This window comes from Arachis duranensis, chromosome 6, assembly GCF_000817695.3.
Source record: "Arachis duranensis cultivar V14167 chromosome 6, aradu.V14167.gnm2.J7QH, whole genome shotgun sequence".
Lineage (NCBI taxonomy): Eukaryota > Viridiplantae > Streptophyta > Magnoliopsida > Fabales > Fabaceae > Arachis > Arachis duranensis.
In genome coordinates this window covers 12,183,379-12,199,940 of record NC_029777.3, presented here as the reverse complement: position 1 = coordinate 12,199,940, position 16,562 = coordinate 12,183,379, and the positions used below count along the sequence as shown (strand labels likewise).

Here is a 16,562-nt window from a genome sequence, read left to right as displayed (position 1 = left end):
TTATAAACTATTTTGTATTTTTTATCTGTAAAATTATTTATTTATTATCTTATTAGTAATAAATTTAAAAAATAATTATATTTATAAATTTTATTTTAATATACATATTATTATTAAATTTTTATGTTAAATTTTTGGCCCCTCCAAAATTGTGTTTTAAGCTCCGCCACTGAATAAAAAACAAGGAAGATATTAACATTGTTCTTGTCTGATGTTCAGGTCGAGGTATTGGTCGAAGACAGCGACAAGGATTCTTGCGCGGCTACTCCTATTGAGGGTGCACCACCGGTGTAAGCCTCGTCCGAATAGTCGAAAGTACCTGCAAAAGAGACTTCGAGGCTTAAGTTAATTTTTACATAGAGAATATAACTTAAGAACGATTATTACGAGCAGTGAGTTTTGAATGTGTATTATTGATCAGACTTAACCCATATTTAAGGAGGTAGTGTAACGATTTTATAAGTCTGTATCCTGAAGATCAGGGTGTGGTGGTTTGTTGATTCCAAGATATAGCTTGCTGATTTATTGTTTTATTATGCAGTTGGTCAAACCGAGCTTATGACGTTAGTGTCTGAGCTTATAGGGATGGATCACAGCCCCCAAGTTTGACTTACTTCGGGTGTCACGGAAGTGAGTTAAGCTTGTTGAAGGTTCATGAGTGGTATAGCTCGATTTGCACCTTTTAAGCCCCTAGGCTTAACTTGTTTACGTGGCGCTTTGTTTTATATTTGCGTGTCTCGAAGATTGTTTGTAATAAATGTTTGTTTGTTAAGTTCCTTATGATGAATCTGGTTCGATGGTGTAGGTGAAGAGTCTTTTTGATCCTGCAGTTTGTTGTATTTGATCGTGGGGTAGTAGAGTTGTGTGGTTATGACCTTCTCTTACTGAAAGAAAAACTTGTCTTTTTCCCTATTTACTGCTAAAGATGTCTTCCAGAGGTACATTCTCATCTCTTCTCTTTTTCTTTTACTGTTTGCCTGTTCATTATGAAGAAAGATAAGGTTGTAGAAGTAAAAGATGACTGGTACCATTGGGTATATGCAGATGTAAAATGTCGTGCTTCTTTGTTTTATAGTGTAGAATCTTTGTCTGTTTTGGATGCTGTTAACTGTATTAGAAGGGGTGCTCGTATCAGTGTTGAGTTTCTCCCTTGCAGTGGCGAGGAGAGGTGACTGGTCGTATTTTTACGTTTATAGCTCCATTCTGAATGAGCTTCAGGTGAAGTTTCCCTTCACGAGTTTTGAATGCCATGTGCTGATGCAGCCTAACTGCGCTCCGTCACAATTGTACCCCAATTCGTGGGTGTTTCTTTGTGCATTTGAGTGTTTGTTCAGCTTTCTTGAAGTGGAGCCTACATTAGATCTGTTCTTTTTCCTGTTTCAATCGAAAAGTGTGAGGAAGGCCTGTGGGTGAACCTAAGTAGTTATCCCAGACGTTCCTTGTTTGTTTTGTATAAATTCTCTTTTAAAAATTTTAAAGAATTGTTTGTGAAGGTTCGCTTAAAAGAGACTGAGTAACCGTTTTACTTAGATGATGAACTGGCTGAGAGGTTTCCTTTGTATTGGTGTCCTGAGCCTATGCAAGTCCTTGAGGCTGTCAGGAGGACTTCAGAGGAGGATTTAATATTAGATTACCTTGTTGAGTGCTTTGTGTCAGGGAAGTTGTTATCTATTCCTGATCTTTTGAAATTTGAGGATGACAAAGATTCTCTGTCGAGATATATAGGTAGCCCCCAATTGTTTGTTTCCTGTATTTTGATTAATTGTTGGTCTTATGTCGCTTTTTATTTTTTCAAGTGGCAGAGTTCTGAATCTTTCTTTTTCTCGTATGAGAACATTGTTGGAACAGAAAAGAGGCGACAAAGGCGGTTCCAGTAGGATTGTTATTCCTGAAGCTGCTCAATCTAGTTCTCAGGCTGTGAAACGAAAAGGGCTGGGTCGGATAAGTCCTTGGAGGTGGTATCTGCTGAGGCTGCTCAGGGGGTATTGTTCAGCATGAAAGGCCAAAGTAGATGCGGCTGCATGGCTTTGCCTGTGGTTCAGACTCGAGATCCATGTGGAGTGACCAATTTTCTGTTTCTGAGCTAGCTAACAAGGTTGGTCAGTTCCCTGGTGATGTTGACTTGCTTAATGGTGCTGGTATGGAAGCTGTTGGTCAGTATATGCAGGTATGCTTTTGGTATTTTTTCCTTGTATTTCATATTTGTTTGTCACATTTTTGCTCATTTGTTTTTGTAGGCTATTGCTGCTTGGATGTTGTGTATAGGTTGCACTACTGAGCTGCTGGGTGTCGGTGAGAAGGAGTACATGGACATGATTGCTTTGTTGGAGAAGACTGTTGTTGAAAAAGATAAAGAGCTTTCTAGGAGGGATGGTGTTATCGTCGAGAAGACGAAGAAAGTGAAGGACCAGGAGGAGGAAATAGAGACCCTTCGTGAGCAGGTTCGTGTTTTGTAGACTCAGGTGTCCCAGGCCGAGGTGGAGAAATATAAGATGGTGGCCCGAGTTCGTGAGCTTGAGGTCGAAGTTATGAAGATATTTGCTGCGGGATTTGACCGGTGTATTAGTCAAGTCTCTGTTTTTTCTCCGAATTTTGACGTTTCAAAGCTAGATGTGACCAAGATAGTGGTCGGAGGGAAGCTTGTTGATGATGATCCTAATGAAGCTCGGGGAGAGAATGTTGCCGAAGCTAGCAAGTAGTATTTTATCTGAATGGCTTATTTAGTTGTGTACTTATTGTAGTGACCTCGGGAGTAGATTTAATCCATGACTTGACATTTTTTGTTGTGGTAATGTTTTGAAAAACTTGTTTGATAGTTTATGTTTAATTTGCATTTTGGCAGGCAAATTTTAAAGAAGTATGATTTGTTGTAAGTATTTTTCTCGCTTTGAGTACTTAGTGGTTGTTAGTTCCGTTTTCTCTGGGATAGTTGGAAACGACGAATTGATATTGATCCTGGAGAGGAAGTCCAGGTTTGAGACTGCTTGATGCGGTTGTGACTTGTTTGATTTGTGATTGAATGTCGACTTTTATTCCGATCTCTAAAAAAAACAATTTGTGAATAAAAGTGTATTGTAGCTTTCGTTCTGACTTTTGCGGTTTAGAAAGTATTGGTGTTTGTTGTAGTTGTTTAGAATGTATGCGATTGAAGGCACGATTTTCATAACTTGAAATGGTAATTCATAAAATCGGATTACATATGTCATGCTTTGAAGTGGTTGGCCTCGTTAAAACCTCCCCGAGTAAAACCCTCCTTAGGGATAAAAACCACGGTGGTAGGAAAAAGAGTATCGTCCGAGCTTCAAGCGTTAATGAGCGACTAGGTATAATAGAGTCGCAATGAAGAGATGTTCCAGGTGTTTGGCAGGTTGGCTCCTGCTAGGCTTTAGAGCGAGTATGATCATCGGCCATGTACTTTGGCAATTCGGAAGGGACTTTCCCAATTGGCAGCGAGCTTCCCCTGTTCTGGTGGTTTCTGAACATCCTCTAAGCGTCTAAGGACTAGGTCTCCCTGTTGTAGTGTTCGTGGTCTAACCTTTTTGTTGTATTTGTTCCGTATCTTTTGTTGCATTGCTTTGTTTCTGATCTTTGCCTCGTCTCTTACTTCTTCTATCATGTCTAGTTCGGCTTGTCTTGTTTGGTTGTTCACGACGTCTTCAAAGTAGTTTGTCCTTATGGATCCTTGGGATATTTCTACGGGAATCATGGCGTCGGATCCGAAAGCCAATTTGAAAGGTGTTTCGTTCGTCGAGCTTTGCGGGGTAGTGTTGTATCCCCAAATTATCTCGGTTATTAGCTCATCCCACTCTCCTTTTGCTAATGTTACTTTTTTTTTAAGCGCCTGCAAAATGACTTTGTTAGCTACTTCGGTGAGCCCATTAGTTTGTGGGTGCTCGACCAAGAAAAGGTGGTGTTTTATATTCAGATTAGATAAGAATGAGGCTATTTTTCTATCTGTGAATTGCCTACCATTGTCAGTAACGATATCCATAGGTAATCCATATCGGCATATTATAAATTTCCAAATAAAATGTTTTACCTTGTCCGCTGTTATCTTGGCCAGTGGTTGAGCCTCTATCCATTTTGTAAAGTAGTCTATTGCTACTAGAAGGAACTTTACCTATCCCTTCGAATTGGAAAAGGCCCGAGTATGTCCATTCCCCACCTGTTGAACGGCCAACCAACCTCTGTTGTGTGTAACATCTCGGCCGGGTTGTGTATAATCGGAGCGAACTTTTGGCAGTTGTCGCATCTGCTAACCTTCTCTAGGCAATCTTTCTTTAACGACGGTTAGTAGTATCCAGCTCTTAGTATTTTTGCTGCTAGACTTCGGCCTCCGATGTGTGTACCACAGATCCCCTCATGTGCTTCTGCCATGGTGAGGTTGGCTTCCTCTTCACCTAGGCATTTGAGTAGAGGTCTTGAAAATCCTCTACGGTATAGGTCGTCGCCAATAATGATGAAGGAGCTGGCATTTCTCTTGAAGTGTTTTTGGTTTGTCTCTCCTTGAGGTATTTTTCCGAGCTTCAAATAGGAGAAGTAGGGAGTCCTCCAGTCTTTCGTCTGTGACAAGCTTAAAATAAGGTCATTACAAGTACTTGGATATTCTAGTGTTATTTGTGACAGTGGGGTCTTATCTTCCTGTTTTCTTGTTGTAGCTAATTTAGATAAGACGTCAGCTCTATGATTTTCGTTTCTGTTAATATGTGTTATTTGGAAGTTGTTGAATGTTGTAATTAGTTGTTTAACCTGTGCATGATATTGTTCTAACGAAGGTTCGCGTACCTGGAAGATGTTGTTTACCTGTTGGACCACCAGCAGGGAGTCGCAATAGACCTTGATGTTTTGTATTCCACAGTTTTTTGCCAAATGTAAGTCGGCCAAGAATATTTCGTATTCGGACTGATTGTTGCTGACGGGAAACATGTACTTTATTGATTGCTCGGTCGTTACTCCGTTGTTATCTCGGAGTACGATTCCAGCTCCTCCCCCATCTTTATTGGAAGCTCCGTCCACGTATAGTTCCCACTCCAGGTGAACACCTGGGGAGTTGGCAAATTCTGCTACAAAGTCTGCCAAAGATTACGACTTTAATGGCCCCAAGTCTGGTATTCTATGTCATGCTCAGATAGTTCGATAGACTATTTGGTCAGTCTTCCTGCTAGGTCGGGCCTGCTTAGCACCTATCGCAGCGGTTGATTTGTTCGTACTATGATCTTGTGGCTCTGGAAATAGTGCCTTAAGCGTCTTGCAGTGAATACTAGGGCATAGGCCAATTTTTCTATGGTCGAGTATCTTATTTTTGCATTCTGTAGAATTTTGCTGACATAATATACTGGATTTTGTTGCCGACCTGTTTCTGTTACAAGCACGAATGAAATTGAATTATTATATATTGAAAGATACAAATATAACGGGTTACCAGGTTTAGGTTTTGTCAGTATGGGAGGTGATGATAGTATCCGTTTGAGCTCGGCAAATGTGTTTTCACATTGCTCTGTCCATTCAAACTTTTTTTATTTTCGTAGTGTATTGAAGAAGTGGTCTGATCTTGTTGCCATTGCTGGTAGGAATCTTGATAGGGCGGCTAGCCTTCCTGTGAGTTAGTGCACTTTTTTTACTGTTGATGGTGATTTCATATCCAGGATTGCGTTGCACTTGTCGGGGTTTGCCTCTATACCTCTTTGAGTGAGCATAAATCCTAGAAATTCTCCTCTCTGAACTCCGAATGCATAATTTTCTGGGTTGAGCCGCATGTTGTATTCTCTCAGCCAGTCGAATACTTCTTTGAGGTCGGTCAGATGTTCCTTCTCGATGTTTGATTTGACCACCATGTCGTCCACGTATACTTCCATATTTCTCCCAATTTTCCCCTAGAATACTTTGTCCATTAGTCGTTGGTAGGTTGCGCCTGCGTTTTTGAGGCCAAACGGCATGACCCTGTAACAAAAGTTGTCTTAGTCTATTATAAAGTCTGTCTTCTCTTTGTTGGCAGGGTGCATGAGTATCTTATTGTAGCCTAAATACGTGTCCATGAAGCTTAGTATTTGATAGCCAGAAGTATTGTCTACTAGCTTTTCGATGCATGGTAAGGGATACGAGTCTTTTGGACATGCTCAGTTTAAGTCGGTGAAGTCCACGCACATTTGCCATTTTCCCAAACTCTTTTTGACCATCACGACATTTGCCAGGCATGGTGTGAATTGTATTTCTCGGATAAACCCTGCACTTATCAATTTCTGTGTTTCCTTTGTTTCTGCTTCGGCTCTTTCCTTTTTGAGCTGTCTCTTCTTCTATTTGACTGCTCGAGCTTTGGGATCCAAAGCTAGTCTATGGCACATGACATCTGGGTGTATCCCTGGCATGTCAGCCAGGGTCCATGCGAATAGATCGGCATTGGCTCGGAGTAGGTCTGCTACTTGTTGTGTGTTTCCTACAGGTATAGTGGAGCTGATGTTAGTGTATTGACCTTTGTCTTCTGTTAATGTTACCTTGTCTAAGTCATCTGCTGGCATGGGCCTTTGCTCATGGTTGGTTCTTGGATCTAGCTTGGCAAGATCTGGTATGTCGTTGGCGTTGTATACCGAGTTTATCCTCATTGTTCGTCTCTGTTGCGTTTTGAGGCCTGTGTTGTAGCATTGTCTTGCTTCTTTCCTATCGGAGTGTACTGTTGCTATGGTTTTTGTCTCTAAATAGAACTTAACACATAAGTAAATAGTGGAGACTATAGCTTCGAAAGCATTTAGAGATGGTCTTCCTAAAATGATATTATAAGGGCTAAAGCAATCAACAATTAAATATTGTATGTCTAGAGTTTTTGAGTGAGGGTGTTCCCCTAAGGTCGTCCTCACCCACACATAACCTGTTACGGGGATTCTCTCTCCTGAGAATCCGACCAGTTCGCCTGAGGATGGTTGTAGTACTTTTTCGTTTAGTTGCATCTTCTTAAAGGTGGATAGAAACATGACGTTAGCGCTGCTTCCTTGATCTAATAGGACTTTCTGGACTAAGAGGTCCCCCGTTGTTACCGAAACTACGACAGGGTCGTCCAGGTTGGGAGTGTTGGTATCGAAGTCCGTGCTCGTGAATGTTATATCAGGGATTCTGGGTGCAAGTGCATCAGATAGCGTTTCGTCCTGCATTGTTAACAGTGTTTTGTAACTTCTTTTTCTGGCCGAGCTCGTTTCTCTGCCGCATGTGAATCCTCCTGAGATGTGATTGATTTTCCTGGGTGGTTGACTATTCTGCCATTGAGACTTTTCGTTGTTTGTTTTTGGGCGTTCTACCTCGTCCAAAGTCGGCGGATCTTTCCGTACTTGCTTCTTTCCTGGACAGTGGTCTCTCATTTCTCCGAGTTTCACGGAACTCTTCTATTTCGATTTGTCCAGTTGCTTTGTCTCAGAATTCCTTCAGCATCTTTGGTTTTGCCACAATGATAGCTTCCTGGAATTTTCTAGGCCTGAGGCCACTTTTTATCGCGTGCAGCTGTACTTCTGGGTTGAGGTCGGGGATCTCCATGGCCACCGTCGTGAAACGTGTCATATAGTCTTTAAGTATTTCGTGCTTCCCTTGTTTAATTGTTCTGAGATAGTCTGAGTCTCTTACATAAATTTTGGATGCCGCAAAATGGTTGATGAACATCTTGGCGAACTCGTCAAAGCTGGTTATAAATCCAGCAGGCAAGTTATGAAACTACATTAAGACAGCTCCATCTAAAAAGGTTGGAAAAGATCGGCATAGGATGGGATCAGAGTCACTATTGAGGAACATCATAGTCTCGAATTTTGTGATATAAACTTTAGGATCTCCGATCCCCTTATATGGTGTTAGACTCATATGGAGTGTAAAGTTCTTAAGCATTTTGAAATTCATTATTTCTTCGAAAAACGGATTGGTTCGTCGTCTTCCGGATTTGGGGTGTATTTCCTCTGTCTTTGCATTCGACTCTAACTGATGCTCTTCGTGTTAGTCGGCGTTTGTCTTTTTGCTGTCGACCTTCCATTCCCCATTGTTCTGCATTGCAGCCAACAGCTCGGCCATCCGCGGATTTTTCGCTAGGAAGGCGGCGTTAGCAGCCATGAGGTCAGCGTTGGTTCGGGAATGTTGCTTATTTTCTGAGTGATCAGTCATACTTCTCTTTCTGCAAAGAAAAATGTGTACAAGGCGAATAGAGATAGATATAAATTAGAATAATGAGGTGGGGTGAAGTTAATCTTTTGGGCCCCACGGTGGGCACCAAATATTCCTGTCTGATACTCAAGTCGAGGTATTGGTCGGAGCCGACGACAAGGATTCTTGCGCGGCAACTTCTGCTGAGGGTGCACCACCGGTGTAAACCTTGTCCGAGCAGTGGGAAGTACTTACAAAAGGGACTCTGATACTTAAGTTAGTTTTTGCGTAAAGAATATAACTTAAGAACGATTATTATGAGCAGTGAGTTTTGAATGTGTGTTATTGATCGGACTTAACCCCTATTTAAGGAGGTAGTATAACGGTTTTGTGAGTCTGTATCCCGAAGATCAGGGTGTGGTGGTTTGTTGGTTGCGAGATATAACTTACAGATTTATCACTTTGTTGTGCAGTTGGTCAAACCAAACTTATGACGTTAGAGTCCAAACTTATAAGGACAGATCAAACATAAAACTATAGTATATAATGTAAAGTCAAATTGCTTTTTTTTTTTTCTGGATCGGTGAAGTCAATTACTTATTCGGTTCTTTGAAAAAACACTCTCCTTTAAATTAAATAAGAATTTTGTTACATAAGTTAGTTGTTAAAAAAAATACTTAAAAACATAATTGTAACCAATAATTTAAAAAATTTATAAATTAAAATCTAATAAAATAATTATTATATATATGTAGTTGTAATTGTAATTAGGATTAATGATTTTATTTTTTTTGAGATATAAAATATAAGATTGATTCAATTTTTTTTCACACTTAATCTTGTGATCGAAACCTCTACTTTTTCTACGTTTACTGTACTATGATGAAAAACTATAAACGAAACAGTGCAATTCTTATCAATTTTATTATGTGAGGTTAGATATAAAGAGAAGAAGAATTGAGAAAAAATAGTAAAAGAACGCAAAAGAGAAAAAAAAAGAAGTTGAAGAAATATAAAAAGAAACTGAATCTTGTATTTTAGATCACAGAAAAAAAAATAAATCACTAACCTTAATTATAGTTACAACTACATATATATAGTGATCACTCTATTAGATTTTAATTTACAAATTCTTTAAGTTGCTGAGATGTAAAATACAAAATTCAGTTTTTTTTGGAGATTTTTATCATTTTTTAAAAGAGCAAAAAATAGGACATCTTCATGTGAAGCCGAATATAGGACACTCACTTTAATAACTCGGAAAGCACAATGGTTCGCCTACATGTTTAAGGAGTTTCAAGTCAAACAAACTAATTAAACCAGTAGTCATCTACTATGACAGTCAATCTGCCTTACCCATCGCTGCAAATTTGATTTATCACGAGAGGACAAAACACATAGAAACCGATGATCATATTGTGAGAAATAAATAGTAAGAGGGGGTGACAAAATTAATGCCAATTCGAAGTGGTGAATAAACTACTAATATAATGACTAAAACTCTAACACCAAATCTGCTTCATGTGTATGTGAAAGCAAACCAAAACTATTAGATATACATAGTCTAAATTTGAGAAGGGATGTTACATAAACAAATTGTTAGAAGGGACTAGAAGCACAATTGTGATCGATAATTTAATTAGAGAATTTGTAAACTAAAATTTTTTGAATCTAAATTTTTCGAACATAAATTTTTAATATTATATTATAAAATTATTTTTTTTAAAAACTAAAATTTATAAAAAAAACACAAATAATTATATCTCTAATAAATATCATAAATAATGTAAACTTTATTAAGATCGTTTTAGGGGCGATTCACGATCCATACACAAATTGACTTATTGATTTTTTTATTTGACGAATAATTTAAAAAATGTTCGGTCCATTCAAAATATTGATGTTTAAAATCATAACCCCGGCCCACCAATAAATTTATTACCGGATTTGCAAATTGCGCTAATTACACCAATATTTTTTGTCTTTATTTAATTCCATATAATATTATTATTATCCTTAAAATCTTACATGAAACTATGAGAAGATAAACAATAGCTTTTAGTCTTGTGTTTCCACTTAATTTCCACCAAACCTAATAACACTACTTGCACATAGCTAGGGAACTATTTCGCCATTATAATGTCAACTTGGAACTAACTAAATACTATAAATTATGGCCTTTCATATATACATACATACATGGCTATAGAGATCTTTAATAATTGAACCGTAGTCCTATTCGTGTCTCCTGTCACCACCAATAAAGTTATATATAATAATAAACATATGATCCGGTGTGATATCATATCACTTTTCAACATATAAGGCAGAAGCTTACTTGCACTTTACACGCTTGCATTGTGATTAAGACACATAATAATTATTAGGCAAGCCAAATCCTTCTCTCTAATAATACCTATGTGCGCCAAAATATCCTTGTTCCTATAGCAATAAAGATACGCACTGGGGCTAAAGGATGCCGACCTGACGACTCACCAGCACGGGGTTATCGGGTTAGGCGACCACTTCATCAAACCAGACGGAGTTATTTCCCTACCGATCTCGGTAGGATAAATACGAGGCCGAAGATCGGCGATGGCCGAATTCGTAATCCTTCGAGACTCCACAGCCTACAACATCATCTTGGGGCGCAAAACAATCAATGATTTTGAGGCCATAATCAACACCAAGTTGCTAGTTATGAAGTTTGTCACCGATGATGGATCCATAGGGACCATAAGAGGAGACCTCGAGACGGCGGTCGCTTGTGACAACGCCAGCCTTTCCCTCAGAAAGAAGTCCAAGGAAGCATCTGGCGTATTTCTAGCCGACCTTGACGCCAGAGTAGAGGACAAGCCGAGGCCGGAACCAGAAGGGGACCTGGAGAAATTTAGCATTGGTGACGAAGGGGAAAAGTTTACATTCGTTAACAAGAACCTCCCACATGAGCTGAAGGAGCCTTTGATTGAAATGATAAGGGCCAACAAGGACCTCTTCGCATGGACGCCAGCCGACATGCCGGGCATTGATCCACAAATCATTTCACATCACTTATCAAGCCGGAAGCACGCCCAGTGACTCAACGGAGGAGAAAGATGTCGGCGGAAAGAGCGGAGGAGGTAGCCAAGCAAACGGCCGGCCTCCTAGAAGCATGTTTCATACGGGAAGTGGACTACTCGACGTGGCTCTCAAATGTGGTATTGGTGAAAAAACACAATGGCAGGTGGAGAATGTGCGTGGACTACTCTGACCTTAACAAAGCATGCCCCAAAGATTGCTTCCCCCTCCCCAACATAGATGCACTCGTCGACGCCGCGGCGGGATACCGATATCTGAGTTTCATGGACGCATACTCCGGTTACAATCAGATACCGATGCACCGACCAGACGAGGACAAAACGGCGTTCATAACGCCAGGAGGAACGTTCTGCTATAAGGTAATGCCATTTGGCTTAAAAAATGCAGGGGCAACGTATCAAAGGCTGATGAACAGGATATTCCACGACCTCATAGGGAAAACAGTTGAAGTTTACGTGGACGACATCCTGGCAAAAACAACACGACCTAACGACCTTTTAAACGACCTGGCAAGTGTATTTTCGTCCCTCCGTCAACACGGTATGAGGCTGAATCCCTCAAGTGCGCCTTCGCCATGGAAGCCGGCAAGTTCCTGGGATTTATGATAACTCAGAGAGGGGTAGAAGCTAACCCGGAGAAATGCCAGGCAATACTCCAGATGAAGAGCCCGGGCTGTATCAAGGACGTCCAGAGGTTGGCAGGACGTTTGACCTCACTCTCCCGGTTTCTTGGAGCCTCGGCGACAAAGGCCCTGCCATTCTTTAACCTCATGAAGAAAGGGATAGCGTTTGAGTGGACGCCCGCATGCGAAGAAGCCTTTCAACACTTCAAAGAAATCCTGGCGGCACCTCCCGTTCTCGGGAAGCCAAGGGACGGGGAACCACTGTACCTATACCTCGCCATAACAAGCGAAGCCCTGGCCGCAGTACTGGTACGGGAGGACGGGAAAGCCCAACAGCCAGTCTACTTCGTAAGCAGGGCCCTGCAAGGAGCAGAATTAAGGTATAGCAAGTTGGAAAAGCTAGCCTTGGCACTCCTAACTTCCTCGAGAAGGTTAAAACAGTACTTCCAAAGTCACCAAGTTGTCGTAAGAACGGACCAAGGGATCCGGCAAGTTCTCCAGAAACCCGACCTGGTGGGAAGAATGATGACTTGGTCCATCGAACTCTCTCAGTATGACATACGGTACGAGCCCCGGCAAGCCATCAAGGCGCAGGCCATGGCGGATTTTTTGGTTGAAGTAACAGGAGACCCAGGCGAGGACATGGGTACACGGTGGAAGCTCCACGTGGACGGAGCCTCCAACCAGACCTACGGAGGTGCCGGGATCATCCTGGAGAGCCCGATCGGGGTTGTATACGAACAGTCGGTTAGATTCGAGTTTCCCATCTCGAACAACCAAGCAGAATACGAAGCCCTCATAGCAGGCTTGATCCTAGCGGCCGAGGTCGGAGCAAGGAGGCTGGAAATATGCAGCGATTCCCAAGTCGTCACTTCCCAAGTAAACGGCAGCTACCAAGCCAAGGACCCCTTGTTACAGAAGTACTTGGAAAAGGTTAAAGGCTTGAGCCAGAAGTTCGAAGAGGTCACGGTCCAACACGTACCCAGAGAAAGGAACACACGGGCAGACCTTCTATCAAAATTGGCCAGCACAAAGCCAGGGGAGGGGAACCGGTCACTCATCCAAGGCATGACAAGAGAACCAGCAATTGCACTACACATAACAACCCTAAGTTCTTCATGGCTAGACCCCATCACCAACTTCCTAGAACACGGCCAAATCCCTGGTGATGAAAAGGACGCGGCGAAATTAAGGAGAGAAGCGGCCAAATACGCCGTCATCCAAGGACAGCTGTTCAGAAAAGGGCTTAGCCAGCCCCTACTGAAGTGCCTACACCCCGACCAGACGGACTATGTCCTCAGGGAAGTCCACGAGGGTTGCTGTGGGCACCACATCGGAGGCAAGGCCCTAGCAAGAAAATTAATCCGAGCTGGATACTACTGGCCGTCGATGATGACAGATTCCAAGGAGTTTGTCAAAAAGTGCATAAAGTGCCAACAGAACGCCAACTTTGCCAAGGCACCGGCCTCCGAGTTAAGCTTGCTAACGACCTCCCGGCCATTCGCTTAGTGGGGAGTCGACCTCTTAGGGCCCTTCCCGGCCGGCCCTGGGCAGGTCAAATATCTCATAGTGGCAATTGATTACTATACCAAGTGGATAGAAGCCGAACCACTAGCTAGCATATCCTCGGCCAATTGCAGAAAATTCATGTGGAGGCAGGTGATAACACGATTCGGGATACCGGAAGTCGTCATCTCGGACAACGGCACACAGTTTACTGACAAGAAGTTCACGGAATTTCTCAGCGGCCTGGGCGTAAGGCAAAGGTTCTCTTCGGTAGAACACCCTCAGACGAACGGACAAGTGGAGTCCGCCAACAAGGTTATCCTCTCAGGGCTAAAAAAGAGGTTGGACAATAAAAAGGGCGCTTGGGCCGATGAACTAGCAGCGGTTCTCTGGTCCTACCGAACGACCGAACAGTCATCTACTAAAGAAACTCCTTTCCGGTTGACGTACGGTGTGGACGCAGTGATACCCGTGGAGATCGGGGAACCAAGCCCGCGGTTGCTCCTAAAGGGAGTGGAGGAAACCGTAGAAAAGGACCTGATAGATGAAGCCAGAGAGATGGCCCATTTGACAGAAACGGCGCTGAAACAAAGAGTGGCTCTGCGCTACAACACCAAAGTGCTCAAGAGGAAATTCGAGCCAAACGACCTTGTCCTAAGACGAAACGACATCGGCCTGCCGACCCCCGGAGAAGGCAAGCTAGCGGCTAACTGGGAAGGCCCCTATAGAATCCGAAAAGCGATGGGAAAAGGAGCATTCAAGCTAGAAAGACTTGACGGCAAGGATGTCCCGAGAACATGGAATGCGGACAACCTAAGAAGATTCTACTCCTAGATGAAGGCCCGACAAACCGACCAGACGAGATGCGAGACGACACGCCATTGGTAGCTCCCACGACTACCATTGGCGCGTGGGGGCACTGTTAAGGCCCGGCCCAAAAGCAGCGCGGGTCGACCCGACCCAAGCAATACCCGACCCGGACATGCGCCCTCCAACCGACCCGGACACGCGTCCTGTACGGCTCACACACGGCTGCAGGACAGCGTCCTTGGGAATGTGGGCCTGTCCCATAAGGGGCCCACTACTGACATGTATATAAGGGGAAGATTGGCTCTTCCCCCGAGGTACGTCACATCTTTTCAACCCTTTACTCTGCTCGCCTGCACATTGCTGACTTGAGCGTCGGAGTGTCTTTGCAGGTGGCACCCCCCCCATCATTTCTCCAAGACGAGTGCTCGGCTTCTCGGCTATCCGTAGAACAGTGCGACCCAGGCTAAGGCGTCTTCCCCCCTGTATCTGTCCACCCGACCTGTTCAGAACCCGACCAACGAACATTGGCGCCGTCTGTGGGAACTCCTGCCTAAATGGAAGTCGTGCTGGGTCCCGGTGACCAAGCTCGAGCAGCCGGAGCGGAGGGGGCGGCCTCCGTCGCTTCACTGAGGGGGCGGCGGGGGTCCCCCCAACAGCACACGAGGACACGACCCTTCGGGGGAACGGGTGGCGATAGCGCCATAATAATGCAGGAGCTACGTCACAGAGTCCAGAACTTAGAGCGACAGCTAGCTGACCGGGAGCGGGATGGACGGTCTACCGACCCCAGCTTTACCCCATCTCCCGGGAGCGAGGAGGAAGACTCTCACCAAAGCCGCCAGCGGCGTACATCCGCTTCCCGGACGGAAGTGGAGAGCACGCGGGAGGAATCACCCGTAATAAGAAGGCGAAACGACAGGATCATATACTCCCGAGGCAGACAGACCCGCCGAACAGCGAGAGGTCACGATGACGGGGAAGGGAGATCCGAGAGAACACGGCAACCCGTCATAATGGGTGTCACCCCGTTCCACCGATCTATCCTCGAGGTCCGGTTGCCGAAACACTTCGACAAACCAACGGACATGAGGTATGACGGGACCCAAGACCCTCTAGAACATCTCACGGCCTTCGAAGCCAGAATGAATCTAGAGGGGGTAGGCGACGAAGTAAGATGCCGCGCCTTCCCGGTAACCCTAGCAGGACCGGCGATCAGATGGTTTAACGGCCTCCCTCAAGGTTCCATCTACAATTTCTCAGACATCAGCCGCGCCTTCCTGGTCCAATTTACAACGCGGATAGCAAAGGCCAAACATCCTATCAACCTTCTCGGGGTAACCCAGAGACAGGGAGAGCCGACCAGGAGGTACTTAGATCGGTGGCCAGTCTCTGCCTGACGAACGGCCTCCTCAACGAGAACTTCCGAAAACACCTCACCACGAAGCCGGTTTAGACGATGCATGAAATCCAAACGGTGGCCAAAGAGTACATAAACGACGAGGAAGTCAGCCGAGTCGTGGCTGCCAATAAGCGGCAGTCCGGTGGCGACGGGGAGAGAGCAAAAGAAAAGGCTAGGGAGGAGGCATCAAACAAAGCACCTAGGCCGTTCCCTCGAGTCGGGAAGTTCACTAACTACACTCCACTCACCCTCCCCATCGTGGAAGTCTATCAACAAATAACTGAGAAGGGAATTCTTCCGAAGCCCCGACCACTTAAGGACCGCACGGGTGGAAATAAGAACCTTTATTGTGATTACCATAAGGGATATGGCCATCAAACACAGGACTGTTTCGACCTCAAGGACGCATTAGAACAGGCGATAAGGGAAGGAAAGCTAGCAGCGTTCTCCCATCTCATCAGGGAGCCGAGAAGGCGTTATCGTGACCAAGACGAGGAAGGCAAGACACGCTCGGCCAAGCGGCGACAGGAGCCCGAAGACAGAGACCATGGCCTCACTGTGATAAACGTGGTAACAGCAAAAAATACTGCACCAAAATCCCGGTCGGCACACAAGAAAGACGCCAAGGTCCTGGCGATCTCATCTCCACCGGTGCAGAGTACCAAAAAACCTCCGCCCATTTCTTTCGGCCCAGAAGACCAATGGTTCAGCGACGCCCCGGAAAACCCTCCCATGGTCATAACGGCCAGAGTGGGAACCGGCCTCGTCAAACGGATCCTTGTCGACACAGGAGCTGATTCAAACATCATGTTCCGCAACGTGTTCGACGCGCTGGGGCTAAAGGATGCCGACCTGACGACTCACCAGCACGGGGTTATCGGGTTAGGCGACCACTTCATCAAACCAGACGGAGTCATTTCCCTACCAATCTCAATGGGACAGATGCAAGGCCGAAGATCGGCGATGGCCGAGTTCGTAATCCTCCGAGACTCCACAGCCTACAACATCATCTTGGGAAGAAAAACAATCAATGATTTT

The 16,562-nt window shown here is 44.2% G+C and overlaps 2 protein-coding genes across 2 annotated transcripts in view; both read left to right on the top strand.

Annotated features, from left to right (window-relative positions):
• Nucleotides 1–11,761: 11,761 nt before the first annotated feature.
• Nucleotides 11,762–13,318, top strand: LOC107492763 (uncharacterized). Its single transcript, XM_016113820.1, has one exon. The coding sequence runs from the start codon at nt 11,762–11,764 to the stop codon at nt 13,316–13,318; it is 1,557 nt and encodes a 518-aa protein (XP_015969306.1).
• Nucleotides 13,319–15,581: 2,263 nt separating this feature from the next.
• The window catches only part of LOC107492764 (uncharacterized), a 9,468-nt gene continuing 8,487 nt past the window's right edge, over nt 15,582–16,562 (top strand). Inside the window, exon 1 of the mRNA XM_021125716.1 lies at nt 15,582–16,499. Coding sequence (XP_020981375.1) covers nt 15,582–16,499 — 918 coding nt within the window. The remainder of the gene's footprint in view (nt 16,500–16,562) is intronic.